Source organism: Cynocephalus volans, chromosome 15 (genome assembly GCF_027409185.1).
Source record: "Cynocephalus volans isolate mCynVol1 chromosome 15, mCynVol1.pri, whole genome shotgun sequence".
Lineage (NCBI taxonomy): Eukaryota > Metazoa > Chordata > Mammalia > Dermoptera > Cynocephalidae > Cynocephalus > Cynocephalus volans.
In genome coordinates, this window is record NC_084474.1 from 23,620,547 (window position 1) to 23,641,538 (window position 20,992).

At 41.1% G+C, this 20,992-nt stretch overlaps 2 protein-coding genes across 5 annotated transcripts in view; one reads left to right on the forward strand and one right to left on the reverse strand.

The window, feature by feature from the left end:
- Positions 1-10,413, forward strand: part of TRIM55 (tripartite motif containing 55) — a 44,429-nt gene extending 34,016 nt beyond the window's left edge. For 2 of the 4 annotated variants that reach the window (XM_063079918.1, XM_063079920.1), the window contains one exon: positions 9,365-10,413. In XM_063079918.1, the coding sequence (XP_062935988.1) occupies positions 9,365-9,470 (106 nt within the window). In that variant the 3' untranslated portion in view covers positions 9,471-10,413. The remainder of the gene's footprint in view (positions 1-9,364) is intronic. The other 2 variants (XM_063079922.1, XM_063079925.1) reach the window with 1 other exon arrangement.
- Positions 10,414-11,825: 1,412 nt separating this feature from the next.
- On the reverse strand, positions 11,826-12,401 carry CRH (corticotropin releasing hormone). Its single transcript, XM_063079103.1, has one exon. It carries the CDS (start codon positions 12,399-12,401, stop codon positions 11,826-11,828), a length of 576 nt encoding a protein of 191 aa, XP_062935173.1.
- Positions 12,402-20,992: the final 8,591 nt, after the last annotated feature.

The following is a 20,992-nucleotide window of genomic DNA, read 5'->3' on the forward strand; positions in this document are numbered from 1 at the left end:
CAGCAAGCCTGTCTCCCTTTCTCCTTCAGCCATACACAGGGCCAAGTGTAGCAAAGTTCACAACGGCTGAGGTGCCTGATGCTTTTAAGTGGACCAGGCTGAACTCTATGATCTGGTGATTAGTTGTCACTGTTCTGTAGGGCCCTATCTTTAGTTTTGATGTCAATTGCTTTATGAGCTAATATCTCTGTATATTTGCATGACATACCTGTCCTAGTTCATTCTTTGTCCTGTATCAACCAGTGTCCACAGAACTACAGAGGCCACCTCTCATAGACCAGTGACTTCCATCATCGGACTTGTCCTCTTGGCTGAGAAGGTCCAATGGTTCCCAGCCCAAGTGTTGACAAGAAAATGCAGATGGTCCCTTCCCCTTCCCCAGTATCCCCAGTTCCTTTCTATCTGGCGTATCATTATCTCAGAGACAGAGACTCAGGAATAATGTGGGTCACCCACACTCTAGAGCTGTTCACTCTAAAATAGTGGAGGGGATATGTGGAGCCCAAGGCCAGTGGTTTCTAATAGACAGAAGCAGTGGAGAGAGTGAAGGTGTCACCAAGAAAAAGCAGCCCATGGCCTACTTAGTTCCTAACCCAGGCTCTATAAATGCTCCTGTGAGGTTATAAAGTTGCTCCCAGAGGAAAGTAAAAGACATTTAATTAAAAACAAATTTTAAAAAGAGAGAGAGAGAGAAGAAAGGAAAAGAGGGAAGGAGGGAAGAAGAGACAAAGGAAGGGCAGAAGGACAGACAGACCTATGGTTAAAATGGTAAAAAAGACAGGCATGGGGAGGTGGAGAGGTAGCAAAGTTACTTTTTCCTTTTTGAAGCCCAGGGTTTTATTTTTTAGACTGTCAGAAACCAGTACATGTGTCCCCAGACCTGGGCCCTTATCAAATTTCTCATCGTCCAAGATTTAGTCCCCTTGAAAATATTCGTTTTTTCCTAAACTAGGAGAAGCAACAGGCCAAAGTTCCAAAGAGAACAGCCGGTGTGGAGCCCTGCATCTCCACCAGGTGTAAGATGCAAAAAGATAAAATAATCTTCACACAAATGACCTTTGGGACCAAACCATAGATTCTGATTTAGAGCGCAAACATCCACTCCAGGCGCCACGAGAGACTGAGAGGTGAGAGACGCTGGAGGCTACAGGGCAGGGAAGCTTCTCTTCTGAGCAAAATTAATTTCACAAGGTACCTCAGAGCATTTAAAAGAAAACAAAACAGGAGACTAAGAACATGATTTCCCACGAGTGTAACTATTGCTCCTGTGTTTTTTAAAAGGATCTATTTAATTTTTGAAAACAAACTGAAGTCAATGACATTTTAACTATGTTCTCTAAATTTAATTGAGGGACTTGACTATCAAATTATTTTCAAACTGAAATCCCTACTGAGAGTGATTGCTTTGCGTTTTACAAATTAGGAGATCGAAGCTTACAAACTGCTGATGTTCTAGCCACCCTGACTGTACTGTAATTCCAACTTGATAAACAGAGAGAGAAAACTGATCAGTGCTCAGGACTGGCCTACGTTTACTGCATAATGTTGTCCAGAACTAAGTAATCCTGGAAGCTATAAGAAGTTATGATAGTGAGATGCAGGCATTTTTACATAGAAAAAAAAAATTAGAAGGTAGTAAGATCTTTCTCAACAAGTAAGTATTAATGAGACCATTGCATTAATATTATTAATTATTTTCCATTTGTATCCTACAACTGCAATTTTATGTTTCTGGGCTTTTTTCTTTTTCTTTTTTCTTTTTTTTTTTCTTTTTTTGTCTGCTGGAGAAGTGACATCCTAATAACTGTTAATTTGGGTATTTTATTAGAAGGACAAAAAAAAATCAGTACTAAAACTAAAGACTGCATTTCTCAGGATCAAATAGCATCCTAAGTAAATGTCACTTTAAAAGGAAGCTAAAATGAATGTATCCATTTTAAAGGGGGAAATGTAATAGGAATTGTGTATGAGCAGTGTAATGAATTCATTTCCCCTGGCAACCTGTGCCTACAGCTCTACAATTCCATGAAAACAGCCGCTGGAGAGAGCTCTCTGGGGGAGTTGTTATGACATAGCTAGTTGAGTTTTCCTTCCTGTGTTTTTAAATTGTTTATTATTTTGATTTAATCTAAGTCCTTTGTTAGTATTGTACATCCTGTGAGTTTTTTCTGTCTTTATTTGTGTATCTCAGTGATTTATATGAAATACCTTTTTGCCCACTCCAGCCCACAAAGTGAAAAGTTAATCCACCATTGTGTTAATACATCTAAAAAACCAATGGCACATGGCAGTGGCTGTAACTGATGTGTGTACCCTGTTTTATAATTTACAGTCTTTCATGGAGGTTCTCTCGTTTAAGCCTCACAATGTACAGATTTAAACTGTACAGTAGGAACTGTTAAGCTTCCCCGTTTTATAGTGGAGGAAATGAGGATCCTGGAGGATGAGTGACTTGCTCATGATCACAGAGCAGCTGGGAGCTGGCTGCCTTCTGACCCATGTCCTCCACCCTGGAGAGTGGCGTGCAGAGGCCAAGCTGGCTCCTAAGAGAAGTGAGCAAATCCTTACTTTGCCTGGGTTGATGTGACCGAGGCAAAGATCAGTGTGACCCGCCTAACAAAGCACAGGGAGGCATTCTTGGGCCTCCGCTGCTTGCACGGCCGGGGCGTCCACTGCCCATGACAGCCATCCAGCCGTTGAATTGTGTCGCATGCTGTGACCAGCTTGCTGCCCTCCCTGACTTCCAGTGGTGGGGTCGGGTGGCCCCCGCGTCTCAGGTGTTCAGCCGCACCAGCTGCCTCCTTTTCAGTTTGGATTTGTGGTCACCGGACACCCCCCGGCACTCTATCCTTAGAATCACCTACAGCAAGTTCCTCAAACTTCCTGAGCCCGAGTTTTCTCATCTGTAAATTGGGCTAATAGTACTGTGGACCTCCCGTGGTTCTGGGGGAAAACCTGTCTGGTCTGTTTCCCTACACAAGGCAAAGAAGCCTCCATCAGTGAAGAACGAAAGATGTCATCCTAGACCCCGTGTTTGAAACAAACCGAACAGAATACACCACATCATCCTCCTTTAGGTTAAGAAAAAGTGAGTGAGTTTAATTTCTTCTTGTTTGATGGGCCTGAGGAAACTCCTCTGGTTTCTGATCTTCCTTTAGCAAGAAGGAAGCAGCTCATGGCATCAAAGCCCCAAATCGACTCCGGTCACTCATCTCAAACGCTCAGTGTGGAGGGCTGCACATCCTCCCAAGAAAAAATGTTCTTTGGAGAGAGGGGGAGGGTCCCTATTCTCTCCCTCCCTAGCATTCATGGACAGTGTGCTATATTTTCACAGCTCTGTGCTTCATTCCTTACACATCTCGGTTGCTCTGCCCCAAGCAGAAGTGTGTGCCTTCCTGTGAGAGAGATGCCCGTGATGGTGCAGCTGCCGAGCAGAGTTTCCGAGGCTTAGGCCCCGGCTGTGAGCCACATCAATGCCTCAGTTACTTCTCACCATGGGCGACTGGCCCCTGTTCTTGGCTCTCCTTTCCAGTCAGGAATCCATAATGCTTAAGCCGTCCAAGGGTCTGAGTTTCAGGAATGCTAAATAGGAAAGCAGGCCAACACTTGGGTTTGGGCTTTCTGAAGAAACATTCTAAACATGATCTCAGCATTCCTACCCACACCTGTTTCCAGCGTCTGGCTTTGGTTCTCTGACCCAGCCTAGCAGGTGCAGGGTGGATGCTGGGTGGTTGCCCACTCAGCAGCCTCAAGTCTGGCCTACCCTTCCTATCCACATTCCTTTAAGGCAAGTGGATTTTATTATAGATGGGCAAGAGTTCCTTTGAATTGGCCTAGAAAGACTGACATGCTGTGGCAACCAGATCCTCAGTCAGGTTGAATTTCTGATTGGCATTCACAGCGGTACTCGGACATTGAGGAGATGGCAGCCCGAGTGTGGGGGTCTGGACATGAATTTCCTCACTGTCCCCAGTCTCCCCTCAATGGCCTGGCATCGGTCATGCCTCAGGATAAGGTGTGGATGTTTCCAAGTAAAATGTTACCTGGCAGGGGTGTACATTAAGCCGTCTTCATCCATTAATGTCGTAGTTGCAGTGCATTTACTCGGACTGATTAAAGCCTGAGGGAATGGAGCACAGGACAGGTATGTTTTAATGCATCAGAGTTGTGGGTGGAGTAGAGAATGGGGAAGGGCAGATGCTGGCACATCATGGACGCCCTGGGAAGCTTAGGGGCAGCCTGAGGGTGCTGTTTACTGATGAAAATGAGCTCACTCTTCTGCTTTGGGACAGCTAAAAAAAAATAATGCCCTTTCTAAATGTGGTTACTCAGCCTTATGCCAAAGTGAATGTGAGGAAAGCATCTGTTTAGTTTTGTTTAGTCAGTGACTCACGTGAGGCAAGATGCGTTTAGGTAAAGGGACTACTGGTATTAACACCCAAGCCAAAACAAGTTCAAGTTTCACCAGTCCGCACCCAGTTACACCCCCTATGCTCAGTGCCCAGGGACTTATCTGCCCTTAGTTAAACTTTGAAGGCAGTTTCATGCTTTCATTGTCAAGAATCTTGCCACAAGGTGCACTTTGGTTTTTTTTTTTTTTTTTTTTAATTCATCACATTTAGCATAAAAATCAAGCCAGGAACTCCACCAAGCATTTTAGTTTCTTTTCTTCGACACTTTCCCACTAAAAGATAACCTTCTGTTAAGAGCAACAAGCGTGTGGGCCTTTAGAAGCTAAGAAGGCAACAATGATGAAAATCATGCCAGGTAACAGAAAAATGTGGATACAAGCATTAATATAAGACACAGTTTGCTTTCCTTGTAAATCTACTCTGAGCAAAGCCACTGTACACGTGCAGTGATAAATGACAGCTGGAACCAGCCTTGCAGCAGGGGAGGCGGAAGGGAGCAGTGGGCACCGTGGTGAGCAGGGGAGAGGGAGCATGCTATGTCCCAGGGACAGTGCTCAGTCCCAGGGACAGCACTGCTCCGCTCTCCGTGTGGGTTCCAGGCTGCTAGGTCTCTGCTTTGTCCAGAGAACCTGCAAATCCAGATTTTAATGTGAAGTTGCTTGACTTTTGAAAAAAATTGTAATTATGCTAAAAAGCACAGAAGGTAAGATTAATCATCTTGTACATTTCTAACTGTAGAGTTCAGTTGTGTTATGTACATATACACTGTAGTGCCACCGAGCCAATCTCTTGAATTTTTCATCTTGCAAAACTGAAAATTTATACCCATTAAACAAAACCTTCCATTTCCCTGTCCCCTCAGTCCCTGACAACCACCATCCTACCTTCCGTTCCTATGAATTTGGCTATTCTAGACACCTCATATAAGTGGAATCATACAATATTTGTCCTTTTGTGTCTGGCTTATTTCACTTAGCATAAGGTCTTCAAGGTTCATCTATGTGTCAGAATTTCCTGCCTTTATAAGACTGACCAATATTTCATCGTGTTCCACGTATACCATATTTTGTTTATCCATTTATCCCTGGATGGACACTTGGGTTGCTTCTACTTCTTGTGGACTGTTGTGAATAATGTTGCTACAAACATGGGTGCGCAAGTTCCCATGCGAGTTCCTGCTTTCAGATCTTTTGAGTATATACTCAGAAGTAGAATTGTTAGATCATATGGTGACTCTGTTTAATTTTTTGAGGAACCTCCACACTTTTTTCGACAGTGGCTGCACCATTTTACAGGGCCACCAACAGGGCACGAGGGTTCTAATTTCTCCACATCTTTGCTCCTGACTTTTTAATATTTGCAACTAATTCAAGTTTTTCAAAATGCCATGCAGCCACCCATTTCAGATCAAGTAAACACTGTCCATAACCTGGAACTATCCTGCACCCAGAGACAGATGTCCACGAGTCTCTGACAGAATGCACACTCCTTAGTCACCATCAAGGAGAAATGATTCTAGGTGACATAACATGTCGAGGGCGAGGCCTGCACATCACGCGGCTCTAGCTGGAAGCACCTCCCTCCACCCTGCTCTTCTGTGGAGTGAAACAATACTCTAGTTTCATGAGCTGACATTACTTTTTTTCTCTCTCAGAAAACACCTGATAGTAAGAAGGGAAAACTCAAAGGAAAATAAAAGATTTTGTGTTCCTGAGTGAGTCTGGTTCATGAATACCCAGAACTCCTCGTCAACCTCATCTAAGAAAAATAGTTTCTCCTCTAAGCAAAGGTGTATCACTCTCTTCTGCTGGTCTCGTATGAACCTGGGCCAAATTGGATCTAAGAGATGAGACAGAGGGAAAATGCTGTCTCCTTATTCCATGTCTCAGTTTCCTTTAAGACTAAAAGTCGTATTTGTCTCATTATCTGTAGCCCCATAGGGACAGAGCACAGTGTTAAATGACAGCTGTATGTTTGTTCATGTATTTGTTTTGTCAGCTGAGAAAGAAGTGTACAATTTAGAAATAATATGGGACTAACAATCCTTTGCTTATCTTTTTATACATATCAAGCTAAACTGGAAGCACGACAAGCTCAAAAGCAGGTAGAGGAGACAGGTGCTTGTCCTTTGTTTTGCTTTATGGGACATCAATATTCCTAAGAAACAAAACTTCCTGTGGTGGCGGAGAGCCAGCATTTGGAAAACTATTTGAAGGAATACATACTTACAGTTCCATCTGGGGAAGACTGTAGGAAAAATGTCTGCTTTTGATTTGGTGGGCTGTGCTTACAGAAAGGAGATTTCTATATCTTTAACTCATTCTTCCTTTATGAGGTAGACATATATAAGAATTGGGCCTCTTTATTGGACATTGTCATGGATGATCATTTTTACAACATGCCAACAAATCATATCAGTATTGTCCAATTCTGGAAATATGAGCTTTCAAACGTGATTGTCTTTTCTTACTGGGGTTCATCGCTGTTGTATATAGTTCATCATAAACAGTCCCCAGGTGATTCTGCATGGCAGAGAAGCCTCTTCACCATCGTAAGAAATAATGGAGGGAAAAATAAAGGGAGGGAATGAAAGAAGGAAAGAAGCAAAGAAGGAAGGAAGGGAGAGAGGGAGGAAGGGGCACCTAATATAAGTGAGGCGTGTTCAAACTGTTTCATGTGTATTACTTTATTTACTCAGTCCTTACAACAGCCTTGTGAAATAGAATCTCATATCTCTTTTTAACAGACAAGAAAACTAAGGCTCAGAGAGGTTAAGTAACTTGTCCGTGTAATACAGGTGGGATTACAGCTGGATCTGGGATTCAAACTAGGCTAAGCCTCTTTGCACAGAACTTCCTTGCTGAGATGATTGGTGGGTTCTTGATTTATAAAAACAAGACCAAGGAGATGGTGTAATCATTTAAGGGCACTCAGGATAGTCTCTGCTCTTGGTCCCCACTCTGGCACTGAACTTTCTTCCCTGAAAGATAGCAACGGTCCATATTGTTTGGAGGAAAACCTAATAACTGCCTGGAAATTTGGAGGCGTAAGTGCAGCAAACCCAAACTATTTAATTCCAGATTATGAAGGCTGTCAGATATTAACAGCTAAAATATTTAAAATGGAAGATAGATTTTAATTTCTAGCAAGAAAAGCCCAAAAATATATAAAATTCTAAAAGCAGTCCCAAACGGCTTGTTAGCCACAAGCAATTTCCCAAAGATTATACATATCCTTTTGCAGAACACTTTTAGCTATTTCAGCACAGCTGTCACGAAAGTTTCCTCTAGATTAGGAACTGCCTTCAAGGGAAAGAGGCTACAAAATGGACCCTGATGGTCTGTTTGTTGAGGCTGAATCCACTCTTCACTCGTATAGAATGGTTAGAAGAAAAGTCTTTTATACATCAATAATATACCCAGGTCACTTTTTTTATATATGTTAGGATTAGGGAAGGTAAAGTGACTATGGTTGGGAAGAGGAGAGTTTGACATGTACAAATAAGCACAGGATTCTGTCAGGGTGATGTCTATTTCACTGTAATTTCAAGGACATTGAGGTATCTAACGCATTACCAACAGAATCTAATGATATCCTTTTTTAAAACTCCCAATGTCACTTAAAGTCTCAACTGTTCCTTCATAGAAAACTACATGCTTCAGCTTTATCCTACTCTGGTTTTATTTTTTATTCTTGTGATTTTATAGCCCTTCTTAACTTTCTATCAGGGAGCAATATGGCGGTGTGATGGATAATCCCACAGCCATAAGTACTTGGGATAATGTTATTAATATTAAAACATCCCCCTCCCAAACGTGTATTTAGGGTAAAATCTGATAAGGTATGGGCCAAACACTCATTTTGAGTGGCAATAAAACACCATACTTATCAAAGTTCTGCTTTGCCTGCACCGGGTGTTGTCCATTCATATAGCAGCTTCAAAAACTCACCTAGGCTTCTAAGCAGAATGCATGTGGCTATCTCATTGCTTTGAAATCAGTGGCACTATAACCTGGTGGAATAGTTTCACTAGTGAAGCCATCAAAATCTGTTGACCCATTTTCTATAGTTCTCCTAGAAAGAAGTGTGGTTGTCATGGTATCTTGAAGTATAAAGAGTTTGAGACCATACATCAAATTGCCTTTCAGCAAGACTTCTTTATGATGTCCCTCATTCCATTGAGTTATTATTTTTAAAACCCAAAACAATATATATATAAATTTCACTTATGAGAATAGGTTGGTCCGTTAATTCAAAATCACATCATATGTCTATCAGGTATTTATAGAATATAGTTATCTCTTTAGAAATATTGATGTTATTAGGTATTGTTGCCTAGAAAAAAACAATCCCCTTAAGATTTGCTGAAAACTGTGCCTGCAGTTTTGGAAAATTATACTAAGGAGATATATATCTATATATCTCTACAGATACAAATATATAGATATATCTACACACATGCACACAAACACATATTTTCACATCCTGGTAGAAAATTTTTAATTAAGCAGTGGAGATATTATATTAATATGCCCCACAATGTCAGGTGGTATAGCAATGTCATTTAAATTAAGATTTTTTTTTTTATTCTGCAGGCTTTTCTAAGCCCAAATTCCTATTAGTTTCAATGACACTATTATCTCAGTAAATAATGTACAGGTGGATTTTTTTAAGTACAATAGCCTGGACTCTTTTTTCCCCAAAAACTTTCTTCTGCTGCATGCATTCCTGTTGCCCCTTTTCTTTGGATCATGAGTGTGAATTACTTTCATGACTCTTGGCCAGAGCCAAGATAACCTGAGCTTGCTTTCCATCCCTAATCATAATTACATCCCATATAATTATACTTATAATAATAATAATTATTATTATTATTATTCTTTCTCCTGGGTAGAAAAGTGACTGAACCAACTAGCTCTTCTTCCTTTGATTCACGTTTTCTTCTGTTTCAGATTGGATCTGAGGCCCCTCCCCTCCAGGGACAGTCTGCAGCCTCGGGGAGTGGGAGTAGCACTGAATCTGAGCCAGCCCGTCATGTCTTCTCCTTTTCCTGGTTGAACTCCCTGAATGAATGATGTTCATTCAACTGCTGCCCCTCTCTCTGCCTTCCTGAGATGCACACAGGCAGTAGGGAACTTAGGTGAAATCAATGAAATGGAGATGATGAAAGGGACCGCTGAACAGGACTTCTGCAAAAAAACAAAACAAACAAAAAAAAAAACACCACAAATTAAAAATACCCTCTAATTCCAGATGACTTATCTAACACACTGCTGGAAAAGAATACTTTGAGAAAATAGTTGCAGAAAGCACTTGAAAAAAGAAATTTGATTTTATGTGAATATTTTATTGTGTGGAAAACATTACAAAGGGTGTGTAGTGTGGTGTGTGTGGATCAGTGACAAGTGTTTAAAAAAGTGGGTACTACACTCTCATGTCTAATAGGCACTGGCTTTTGGTTAAAATATCATGGTAGCTCTTATTTCCTTTCCTCTTTAACAGTGCAGGTGGTCAGTGAAATTCAGCATTAATTCAGAAGTGACTGATTTATCAATATGTGGACAAAAGGTAAATCATTGACCAAAGCTATGAAATGTTTTGCAGAGTTTTTTTCTCTTCCATAGAAGATGTCACCGGGTGTATATCCAGAAATGTTTTTTGAATTTGGTGACACTTTCATAGTCCAGAAGGCTGAAGGCCTAGGACATCTCTTGTGACATTTTTCTAAACTTAGCTTTAGATATTTATGTATCAGACACTTTAAATGAAAAAGACCTTCCAGCAGGAACTGTCTCCTTTCTCACACATCCACTGTGGCACCAATCTAGTAAATTGTAGAACTGCATGTATTTAAATATATATATACATAGCACACATTAATATATATAAATACATATATATTTAAATCATGCTTTATTTGTTCCACCATAATGCCTTCTTGAGATCATAAATGTAACTTTACTCTGTATGGACTCAAATAAATGCTGTTTTTAAAAAGTTAGCCTTATAATGATTTATTCAGTACTTCATATTATTAATTCATTAGTCAAGTGTATTTCAAGGACCCTAGGGCAAGAAGCTTCCTCATACATGCAAATTAATTTTGAAGTACTAAAAGCACGAAACATTTGATTGATTTTTAAAGCTATAACTAAATTAGCAAAGGCAAATGCCTTGTGTAACTAAGTAGATGTGTTGTTTAGTTTTAGAAGTGAATAAATATAGTTCATATTCCTAAGAATCAAAGTGATTAGGATTGGCATAGACATAATTTTGCAGTGTATCTGTGTAGTTATTAAGTCAAAGTGTTCTTTACAGGAAAAATTTTCCTAAGTGCCATTTTATAGCAACCACATTTAGTTGTTTTAAGTGGAAGTGCTATCAAGTTTATCCTGTTAGAAGTGGCTTAGAAAAAAAATATATTTTGTGGTACCAAAGTCGTAGCTTGATAAAGTAAGCCTTTCTCACAGAACAAAAGTGCAGCGTTTGGCCATTAAGGTTTGGAGGAATGCCTGCCTCAATGTTCTCCTCCTTTCCTTTTATCCCTCCCCACTCTTCCCAATTATTTCATCAATTATTAATCATAATTTCCTATTATTAATCAGGATTAAATGTTATTTCCATTATGAATTGATCTTTCATTTATAGGATGGCCAAGTTTTAGAGCTAGAAGCAACTTCCCAAATTGTTTAACTCCAACCTCAGAGGAATAATCTGAGGTACAAAGATGAGCCCATGGCAATTTCAGAGTCTGTACGAGCCACTGACATATGATTGTATTTTTAGTAGAAAATAAAATGCAAGAAGTTTTGGGTTTTTCTTGTGCTGAAGACAATTTGGAGGATTCTAGGAGCTGAGAGAATTTCCTGTGTATGAGCATTAAAGAGGAAAAGTAAAGTCATGATTACCTTTGCAGCTTTTATTAAAAATATAAATATTCGACATTCTCTTACACAACCAAATTGACCAAGGATTGGAAAGATGTTTTATTACTGAAACATTTACAAGAAAAAGTTGATTCAAAGAACTTACAGATTTCGTCTCACCCAGCCACCAAGAGAATGGCGTTCTCTTTGGCTCCCCCCTCAATAAAAATAATTAACTGGATCTTCTATCAGCTCCTTCAAAACGTTTCCTCCTGGGTCTCCATTCTCTTTAAAACACCACTAAAGACATCTGGAAGTGGAAACTAAAAGCAGACAATACAAATAACACTGTGTCGTTACTACACGTGAATACACGTTGTGCATGCTAATTAAGGGGTATAGACGCTCTCCCTGTACATCCTCTATGTTTCAAGCTATATAAAAATAAACAAATGATATCAGAGCAGCGCTATGGTACAGAATACTGTATTGTGTGTGTGTGCGCGCGCGGGCTAAATGCAGAATCTTTTTGCACAAACGCACAGTTTCATTTCCCAATAATCTCCATCAGTTTCCTGTTGCTGTGAGCCTGCTGCGCTAACTGCTCAGCCCTGGCCATTTCCAGGACTTCCCGGAGAAGGTGGAAGGTGAGATCTAGGGAGATGGGCGGCTCCTCGGACCGCCTCTCCCTCTCCGACGCCTCCTGGTGGCCGCCGAGGACATGCTCAGCGCCGGGCTCCGCGGGACCCGCGCGGCTGTCGAGCGAGCGCCGAGGCAGCGGCAGCTGCTGCAGCAACACGCGGAAAAAGTTGGCGGTCGCCTGGTCCGGCGAGGGGCGGCTGCCGCTGCCGCCGGCGAGGGGCGAGGAGGCGGGCGAGAGGGGAGCGGCGGGGCTCTTGTGGAGGTTCCCCAGGCGGAGGAAGTATTCCTCTCCCACGCGGAGCAGGACCGGCCGAGGCTGCGGCTGCTGCGGCGGCGGCTGGAAGAAATCCAGGGGCTGGGGGGACTGCGGGGACTGCCGGGCGCCAGGGACGGGCCCCCGGCTGAGGAGGGCCCTGCATGACGGGCAGGGCAGGAGAGCCACCAGCAGGACGCCCGCGGACACGAGCAGCGCCAACCGCATGTTAGGGGCGCTCGCTGCGGCACAGAGGCGGGAGGAGGGCGGAATGAGAGAAGGGAAGAGAGAAAGACAGAGTTGATCAGAGTTTGGATCAACCGGGAGCTGCACTCACTGGGGCCTGCCTACGCGACACCCGCAGACCGCCAGGTTCCCGCCTCAGTGGGTCGGGCGGGCGCTGTCCGCGGTGCTGACGCGCCTGATCTAGGACTTGTGGAGTTGGGGTGACAGGGGCAACGGGAAAGGGGACGCCTGCAGGGCTCGGTACCAAAGCTCATCCCCTCGCCAGGCAGGAGTGACCCCAAAGGGACGGTCCCTGAGTTCTCTTTCTAGCGATCCCCAAAACTGATTCCCCCGAACCTAGAGAAGAGCCACAAATCTAAGATCTCACCCGCTCTGACCACCCCCTTCAGGACATTTCAGCATTTTCTTCCCAAATGAGAACTACTTCCTCCTCCTCCTCTCTTTCCATCCCTGTCCTTGCTTCCTTTTCTCGGGGATCCGGATCTATGGAGTTGGGGGTGGCGGAGGGGTCCTTTAGACAGCCACCGAGGAGTAACGATAAGCAGCCGTCTAAGTTTGCTGACGCCGCATCCCAGCTGCACACACACAGTCAGCGAACACACACGCACACACACACAGTCAGCGAACACACACGCACACACACACAGTCAGCGAACACACACGCGCGCACACACACACATACACACACGCACGCACACACATGCACGCGCACACGCACACACACACACACACACACGCACGCAGCACAGGGGCAGCCCGCCCCGCGGCAGCTCAGGCAGCACAAAGTTGGTGGCGCGTTCCCCTCCAGGCGCTCCCTACCTTGCTGGGCGCTTCTCAGGTGAGCCAGGCGCTGCCGCCTCTCTGCAGAGAGATGTCTCGGGGCTCTTACTGAAGGTTTTCTTCCCTTCTCCTTTCTGCACCCACTCTCTTTTTCTTTCTCTCTTCTCTTTCCCTTCAGTCTCTCAAAGGACTTGGGCTCTGAGTTTCTCCACACCAGAGCCCGGAGTGGGATTTTATAGCGTCGACCCTCTTCAGAAAGCACGCAGCATTTGCCTAATAAGCTGACGCTCTCTTGACAGCTCGATTGCGTGCTGCCTCTGCTCCTGCATAAATCATAGGGCCCTGCCAAGGAGCGAGGGGCAGAATTTTGCTATCTCAACACTGAATCTCACATCCAATTATATCAACAGATATTTATCGCCTCCTTGGTGACGTCAACGAGCCCTAAAATGGAAGGGTTTCTTATGACTTGTCCATTGACAAAAATTCTTGAATGAGATTTCCCAAATGTGAAAACATACTGACCTCTTACTATGAAAGGCCAAACTGGGGCTCGAGAAAGAGCGAGTGAGAGAGGACAGGAAGGGCAAGTGGGAAGGAAGGGAAGTCTACCAATGCAGTCCTGCTGGGAGAGCAGCAGCCAGTTAGAGGGGGCAGATCTGAATTCCCCCTCCCACCCCTCCCTTCTAAGCTCTCTGACCAGTCTGAAAATACCCCTTTGCTAGGGACAAAGAATCCCACCAGCTCTCTGCCTGGAAAAGAATGAAGAACCAGGAGATGAGAGGGCAGGGACATCCAGCTTTAAGTCTCTATTTGCTTTTTCCTCCCAAGAGCAGATAAAGGACTTATGAGTCTGCATAGACAAGACCAATAAGTCTCTTCAAAAGCAGTTCAAGTTTTTTAAATGACAAGAGCTACCTCCATGATGAAGGGGCACAAGTCAGGGTCAGTTGGGGGTGCAGCAAAGATTTTAGATTCTCTCAGAATCTCACTGCTTCTCATTTATCTCTCCTCTTGGAAACTGAAATTAATTGCGGACTTTTCTATTCCAAATTAAAGGGAGAGAGGGCTAGAGAGAGGTGCGTGAGTTAAACAATCTTTATTTAGTCTACTCAGTGCAAACCCAAATGACAGAGGCATCAATTCTCAGTTCCTATTCTGTGTTGGAAATTGCATGAAAACAGGACTGAATCCATCAGTTGCATGTTTTAATTGATAAATATTGAGTCTGTAAAAAAGGTAATCTAATTCATTTCACCTCCAAATACTATCTACGTCCATAATAGCATTCTTGTATGGGGACCCCACATTATTTTCTTTTTTATCATTTCTTTTTCCAAATTCAGTTTCATAAACAAATGCTCTCTGGCACTACCACAGAATGGAATGCTAAGCCTATAAAACTACGATCACGTTTTGAATTAAGTTGACACTATCACATAGGTGGGAGGCAGTTGCCTCTAATTCTGCAATTCAACAGGCAATTCCAAACTCTGGTGTCTGTGATTCAATTCAGCTTTTAGATAACCACCAGAGTTGTTTATCAGAAATTTCCTATTCCTCATTTCTGGTTACTTCTGCTGCTTCCATTATAGCTAAAGTGACAAAGGATGAAATGCATATTTCAACTCCTATTTTGGATCTAGAATAATCCACAACTGCTCTTAGAAACAAAAGGAAGGTAGGGAGAGAAATGCCAACAGTTTCCAGGGAAATCAGCCCATAGTTGGATCATTGCACTATGGAATGTACTTTTGACATAAAAGAGCAGACAAAGAAATATGTCTATTGGGGAAAATGTAAGTTGTTGATAGAAGACCGTGCTTATGGAAAATAGTTGAGCTTCTGGGGGAAAGCCATGTTTTATACTGGTAGAGAGGCATGCAGAAGCTTAGTTTTTATATTGTGGCCTTTTTTTTTTAAGTTGGAATGGATCTCAGCATTTTTGCTTACTTTCCTTTATGACCCCTTCTCTGTCCTCATAGGCAGAGTTCAGCTTGGGTGTCAATCTGGAGATGAAAAGGAGACTTGGAAGGGGAATTTGCTGATAAATGAATACAGAAGAGGAACAAAGGAGGGGATATGATATAAGTTTAGCTGGGGAGGCCTGGGAGGGTCCTCCAGAAAAGACAAAAGTTTTGGGTTCTGGCTAAACCCACACCCTTTCAGATCTTTATCTGATTGGGCCATCTTGAGGATGTTGTTTTAGCACAGCTCCCTCATCACTGTTGAGTCCTTGCTGTGAAGTTTTCCTGGAGAAAGTCATTGATGGGGCCAAAGTGGCTCCAACTGGGAGTGAGGAACAAAAGTCCTGACCCCTGGGAAAGAGGGGGCTGTTCAGAGCAGCCCCTACTCACCACAATTCATCTAAAAGTTAGATCTCTTTAAGTCATCAAGGGTTCACATTAAAATGACCTGAAGAGATCACTTGGTTTAAATGAGAACCAGAGAGGTTAAGTCACTTCCCTATAGTCATGAAGCTACTTAGTGGTAAAGTCAGCATTAGAACTTAGAACTACCAGCCAATATTATTTCCATAACATAATAATACCCTTTGGACTTCCTTTTCCAGCAAAGGCATGTGAACAAATTGAGATGAGGAGATGAATTTAGATAAAGCAACATATTCACACACCCATCCTGGGGTACCTTTTCTTAGACTTTCCTTATATTGGTAAGTTTCCTAAGGCATGAGAATGCAGGTTCTCCACGCATGCTGATGTCCCTGGCACCTGATTTTAAATCTCAGTGTACACACACTGCAATTTACCTTTCAGTTGAATCTTGTAATTGTGACATGAGGTTTTTATATGCATTACAAACTTAAAACGCATTTATTTGGCATTTATTTCACTTTAGGTGACCTTTGAAATAAGTGGTCTAATGATAAAGTACAGAGGGCGAGAGGGGTGCTCAAAATTATGATAATGATGTGTGATTGGAGAAATACATAATGCAGAGAACTTATATGGGCAGTAAACTAAATCAATAAAAACCACCACTGGCAGAAATGATCTTACATGCAGAAATAACTTTTTGAAAATAATCACTGGAGAACCAATTTAAATACTTTTAGAACCTAGACACACAATCCAAGAAACAGGGGCACAAAACAGGGATTACTCCATGTTTTAAATCATAATTTTCAATAGCAACATAATATAGGGTATAGCTAAATAATATAGGGTATAGTTAAATTAAAATAGACATGGCGCAACAGCCTAGGGAATAAATAAATGTCAGAAATAATAAGTAACTTCTTGGCATATTCCCATCACCTGCTTGTTCTTGTAACTTCAATGCTTCTATTAGTAAAGCTCATGGCCAACAAATGTCTCCAAGTTCACTAACTGAAACATTTGTTGAAATGAACCTACCATCTCTAATGACAGCCTTCAAAAATGCGGAGGGTAGATAAGTGGTTTGGTAATTGCTTAACTGTAACTTAGATAGATTAGTAGCTACCTTGTGCTTCCACAGGAGGGCTGGGGAAGGCTCTCAAGCAGCTAAAGTATTTAACTGCTTCACTGGTAATAATAACTTTTATTAGTCTTTTTATTATCAAAGCCATACATCCTCCCTGTGAAAAGCTTGGAAAAACCTGAAAAGGTAGAGAAGAGTACAAAATCTCTCAGAAAACCAAAATCTAAAGACAATTACAGTTAATATTTTGTTGTTTACCTTGAGCATTTTTCCTGAGCTCATACATTTTACATAATTGAGATAACACTGTGTTCTTAATTGTGAATCTCTGCTTTAAAAAAGAAGGAAGTCTCTTACTTTAAAACTGAAAGGTAATTAAGAGAGTAGATTTTAAATGTTCTTATCACAAAAACTGGTATGTGAGGTAAAGGATATGTTAATTAACTAGATTGAGCCATTCCACGGTGTATACACATATCAAAACGTTGTACGCCATAAATACATATAATTTTTATTCATCAATTTGCATTAATTAATTAATTTAAAAGTAATTTGTTGAAAAAAATCTTTGCTAAAGTCCCAGATTAGGTTTAGGGCCAGTGCTTTATGTTCTCCTAACATCAAAAATGTGCTACATCATAAAGCTCACATATTGTTATAACTACTGGTACGATATATATCTTTCTTGCCGGACTGTAAACTGTGTGGCAGGGCCTTGGTTGTCTTTGTAAGGTGCCATATCCATTTCTCCTGCCAAAAGCATGAGAGATACCCAATAATCCTGCTGAATGATGAATACGGAAGATATGTTGAATAAACTAAGTATTGAAAAATCATCCATGAGCCTATCATCCAGAAATAACTAAATAACATTTTATAAGTAAAATTTTATAATCTACTTTTTTCCTCTTAAAGTTTTATCTCAAACATTTTCCTATATCTAAATGGCATTCTTTTTTTTACTGCATTGTGTTCCTTCAAAGAGATATCCCAAAATTTCTATTTATTCCTCATTATTGATCGCCATCCCAATGAACTGCTTTTTATTCTTTTCCTACAGCTTACTCTTGCACCTTGCACCTTTAACTAATACACCCACAGAATTATTTCCTGATCCTTCAGATATAAACACTATCTTTTAACTCCCCAGATTGTGGTATGAGAATATTAGTATCCCCTCGGCTTTTCATGCACTCTTCTGCACCTTGATATCCCAGTCTCTCTCATCTGTACTTTATTTCTAGATTGTCAGTGTTAATTTTTTATAATCATAGTTAATTCTTCTGTGTTATCACTATAGATTAATTCTAGATGTTGCAAATCAATATTGTTTTTAATTATTGACTATGTAAAAATTGTTCACAGAACAAGATAATAGATTTTGATTGTTTCCTTTATTGCTTTTGATTTTTCTACAATTACCAGTTGCAGTTTTTATATTTCCCATGTGATTTTTTTCCTAGAATTATAAACTGTCTCAATTTTGTTCTCAATTTTTTTCAGAATTTCAATCACAATAAGTAATATATCAAGTCTTCCCCTCCTTTTAAGACCTCTCTCCTTGAGCATTCTAACCTGCTGCTTTCAGACTAGTTACTTTCCAAATCTGATGCACAGCTGTCTTCCTGGAACTTCTCTTTTCTGCTTTCTTGGATTGAATTCATTGTTCAGAATCACATGATTTATTCCTTCTTCATTTCTGCATTTATTTTACTAAAGCACATCCTCAGATAACTTTCTAAGAAAGGATTATGGTAGGTACATTTTCCGATTTTTTGCATTTCTGAAAATGGCTTTATTTTACACAGATAATTGAGTGATACTTCAGCAAGGTATACAATTTCAGGTTAAACATATTCTTCTTCCAGAACTTTAAGTATTGTTTCCTTGTGTGGTATTATACAGTGGTGCTGATAAGAAATCCAATGTCATTCCGATTCCCATCTTTTATAAAACCTATTTTTTTCCCTCATTCTTTCTTGAAGCTTTTAGTCTCTTTGTGGTTCATGTCCTGAAATTTCACAATGGTGTTTGAGTCTTTTTTTTTTTTTTAATTTACTCATTTTAATTTAAAGACTTTCACTCTTCAATGTGGAAAAACCTCTCGTATTATTTCTTTGACAATTTCCTCCATGCTCTCTATTCTTTCTTTCTGGGACTTCTGTTATTAGTTGCTCCCCTCTGTTGGCCCTTTGTATTTATTCTTTTCTCTCCTCTTAGGACTCTTTGTTCTGTGTTCTACTTACTTGGAAGGCTCTGAAATGTCTCTCAATTCTTTAATTACTTTTATTTTACAACCATATATTCAACTTCGTCAGGAAATAACTAAGTAACATTTTGTAAGTAAAATTTTATAATCTACTTTTTTCCACTTTATCTTTTTTAGGCTTTTTATTCTTTCTCCATTACTTTTTTTTATAGCTCCTCTTTGTGTTTTATGCAGTAATGTCCTCTCAAATTTCTTCGATAATATTAACTAGAAGGTTTCTAAGTTTTCTTTCTTTCCCTGAATTTCTATTGCATCCACAGTCATTTAAAATTTTTTTATTTTATTATTTTTTCTTTTTTCTCCCCCCTTATTTGTTTTGTTTGTTTTTAAAGGAAAAAATAAAACAAAAGAAGACACAACAGTCACAACAATTCCTTGAACTTTTTAAGACAAGTGAACAGATATGATGTTGATGGGGGGAGGGAGAGAGGGAGAGGGAAAGGGGGAATTGGTAAAGGGACACGAAAATCACCTCATTGCATACTGATAAATTAAAATAAAATAAAAAATAAATAAAATTTTTTATTTATCTCGGTTTCTCTATTTTATGTTGGAGATTTTCCTTAAATCTCTTAAGGTGACCCTCTGAATGAATGGTCGCATGCTCATGTTTAAGAATTAGTCAATACAAAGCTGATTGGGAAGTCTATGTGAAGGACATGGAGCTTGTCACCAAGCAACAACATTCCCTTAGGGTAATTAGATAGTGAATCAGCCTTTACTCTGCGGATAGCCATAAATGTCATTTATAGAGCACTTATCTCTGGAGCTGTTCAATGTCATTTAAGAAAAAAAGTATACATTAGTTTTGTAGGGCTGCCATAACAAAGTACCACAGACTGGGTGGCTTCAACAACAGAAATCGATTTTCTCGGTTCTAGAGGTTAGAGGTCCAAGAACAAGGTGTCAGCAGGATTGATTTCTTCTTCCTCGGCTCATAGATGTCTGTCTTCCCCCTGTGCCTTCACATGGTCTTCCTTCTGTACATACCCATGTTTCAATCTCCTCTTCTGAATAGGACCCCAGTCATATTGGATTAGGGCCAATCTGTATGACCTCAATTTACTTTAGTTACCTCTTTAAAGGTCCTATCTCTAAATACAGTCACATTCTGAGGTTCTGGGGTTAGGACTTCAACATGTGAATTGGGGTGAAGGGGACACAACTCAGCCAGTAACAATATATTTTGCAACTGTTTGTTTGCTTTTTGCCTAATAAGCAGCCCTTTGAATGCCTGGCATTCTCCACCTGGGATGAGAAAAGTTGGTAGAGGTTGGCAGAGGGGTTGACTCTTCCGTATATAAACTTTCAAATATCTCCCCTACGTTTGAGCCCTTTTCTCATCCCTGCCTTTGGTGATATGTTGAGTTTCCAAGTCCTGAGCCCCTCCTGGGTTCTGCAGGGGGCTTCTTCCTCTGCTAGCTGCCCTTCTGCCTGATTTCTACAGCTGCTTCCTCCACCTTTTCCCCAGTAACAACTTCATCTTTTCTGCTCTCCTTTTCCTGCCTGACCTCTTACAGCTGCTTCTTCTGCCTTGTTTCCTCAGACGCCCCTTTGCTTTTTCTGCTCTCCTTATTTCAGAAGTTAGTTAAACCCTCTCACCTGCTTACGGTTCTTATCTTGTTTTTTTCATCATTTGGGGTTTATACTATCTATCATTTTTATGGGGTCCCAGAGAAAGGGAAGCTAAAAACACATGTATTTTGGAAGAACCACTCAGAATGCAGTGTGGAGAGCAGGTTGGAGGGGCAAGGAGGCAGAAAAAATGAGTTATGGTCTTTGGGTTATTAGCATTGGACCTCTATAGAATGAGCCTCACATGCCCAAGGGTGACAGGAGCTGCAGAAGGTAATGACAGGGTCCTGTGGGCAGCCACACCAGCGTCCAGGTTTGGGTGGGGACAGGACTTCCTTTCACTTCATTGACTTTATTCAGTCAATAATTCTCTCAGCATCCAAAAGTCATCACTGGGTGCCTTATCTTCTTTCCTCAGAAAATGGCAAGAACTTTGTTACCGGTCCCTCTATTTTTCCAGAAGTTAAGAAGTAACTGACCCTGGGGAGATGACTCAGAGAGTCAGAAAAGGGACACGTTTCTGCTT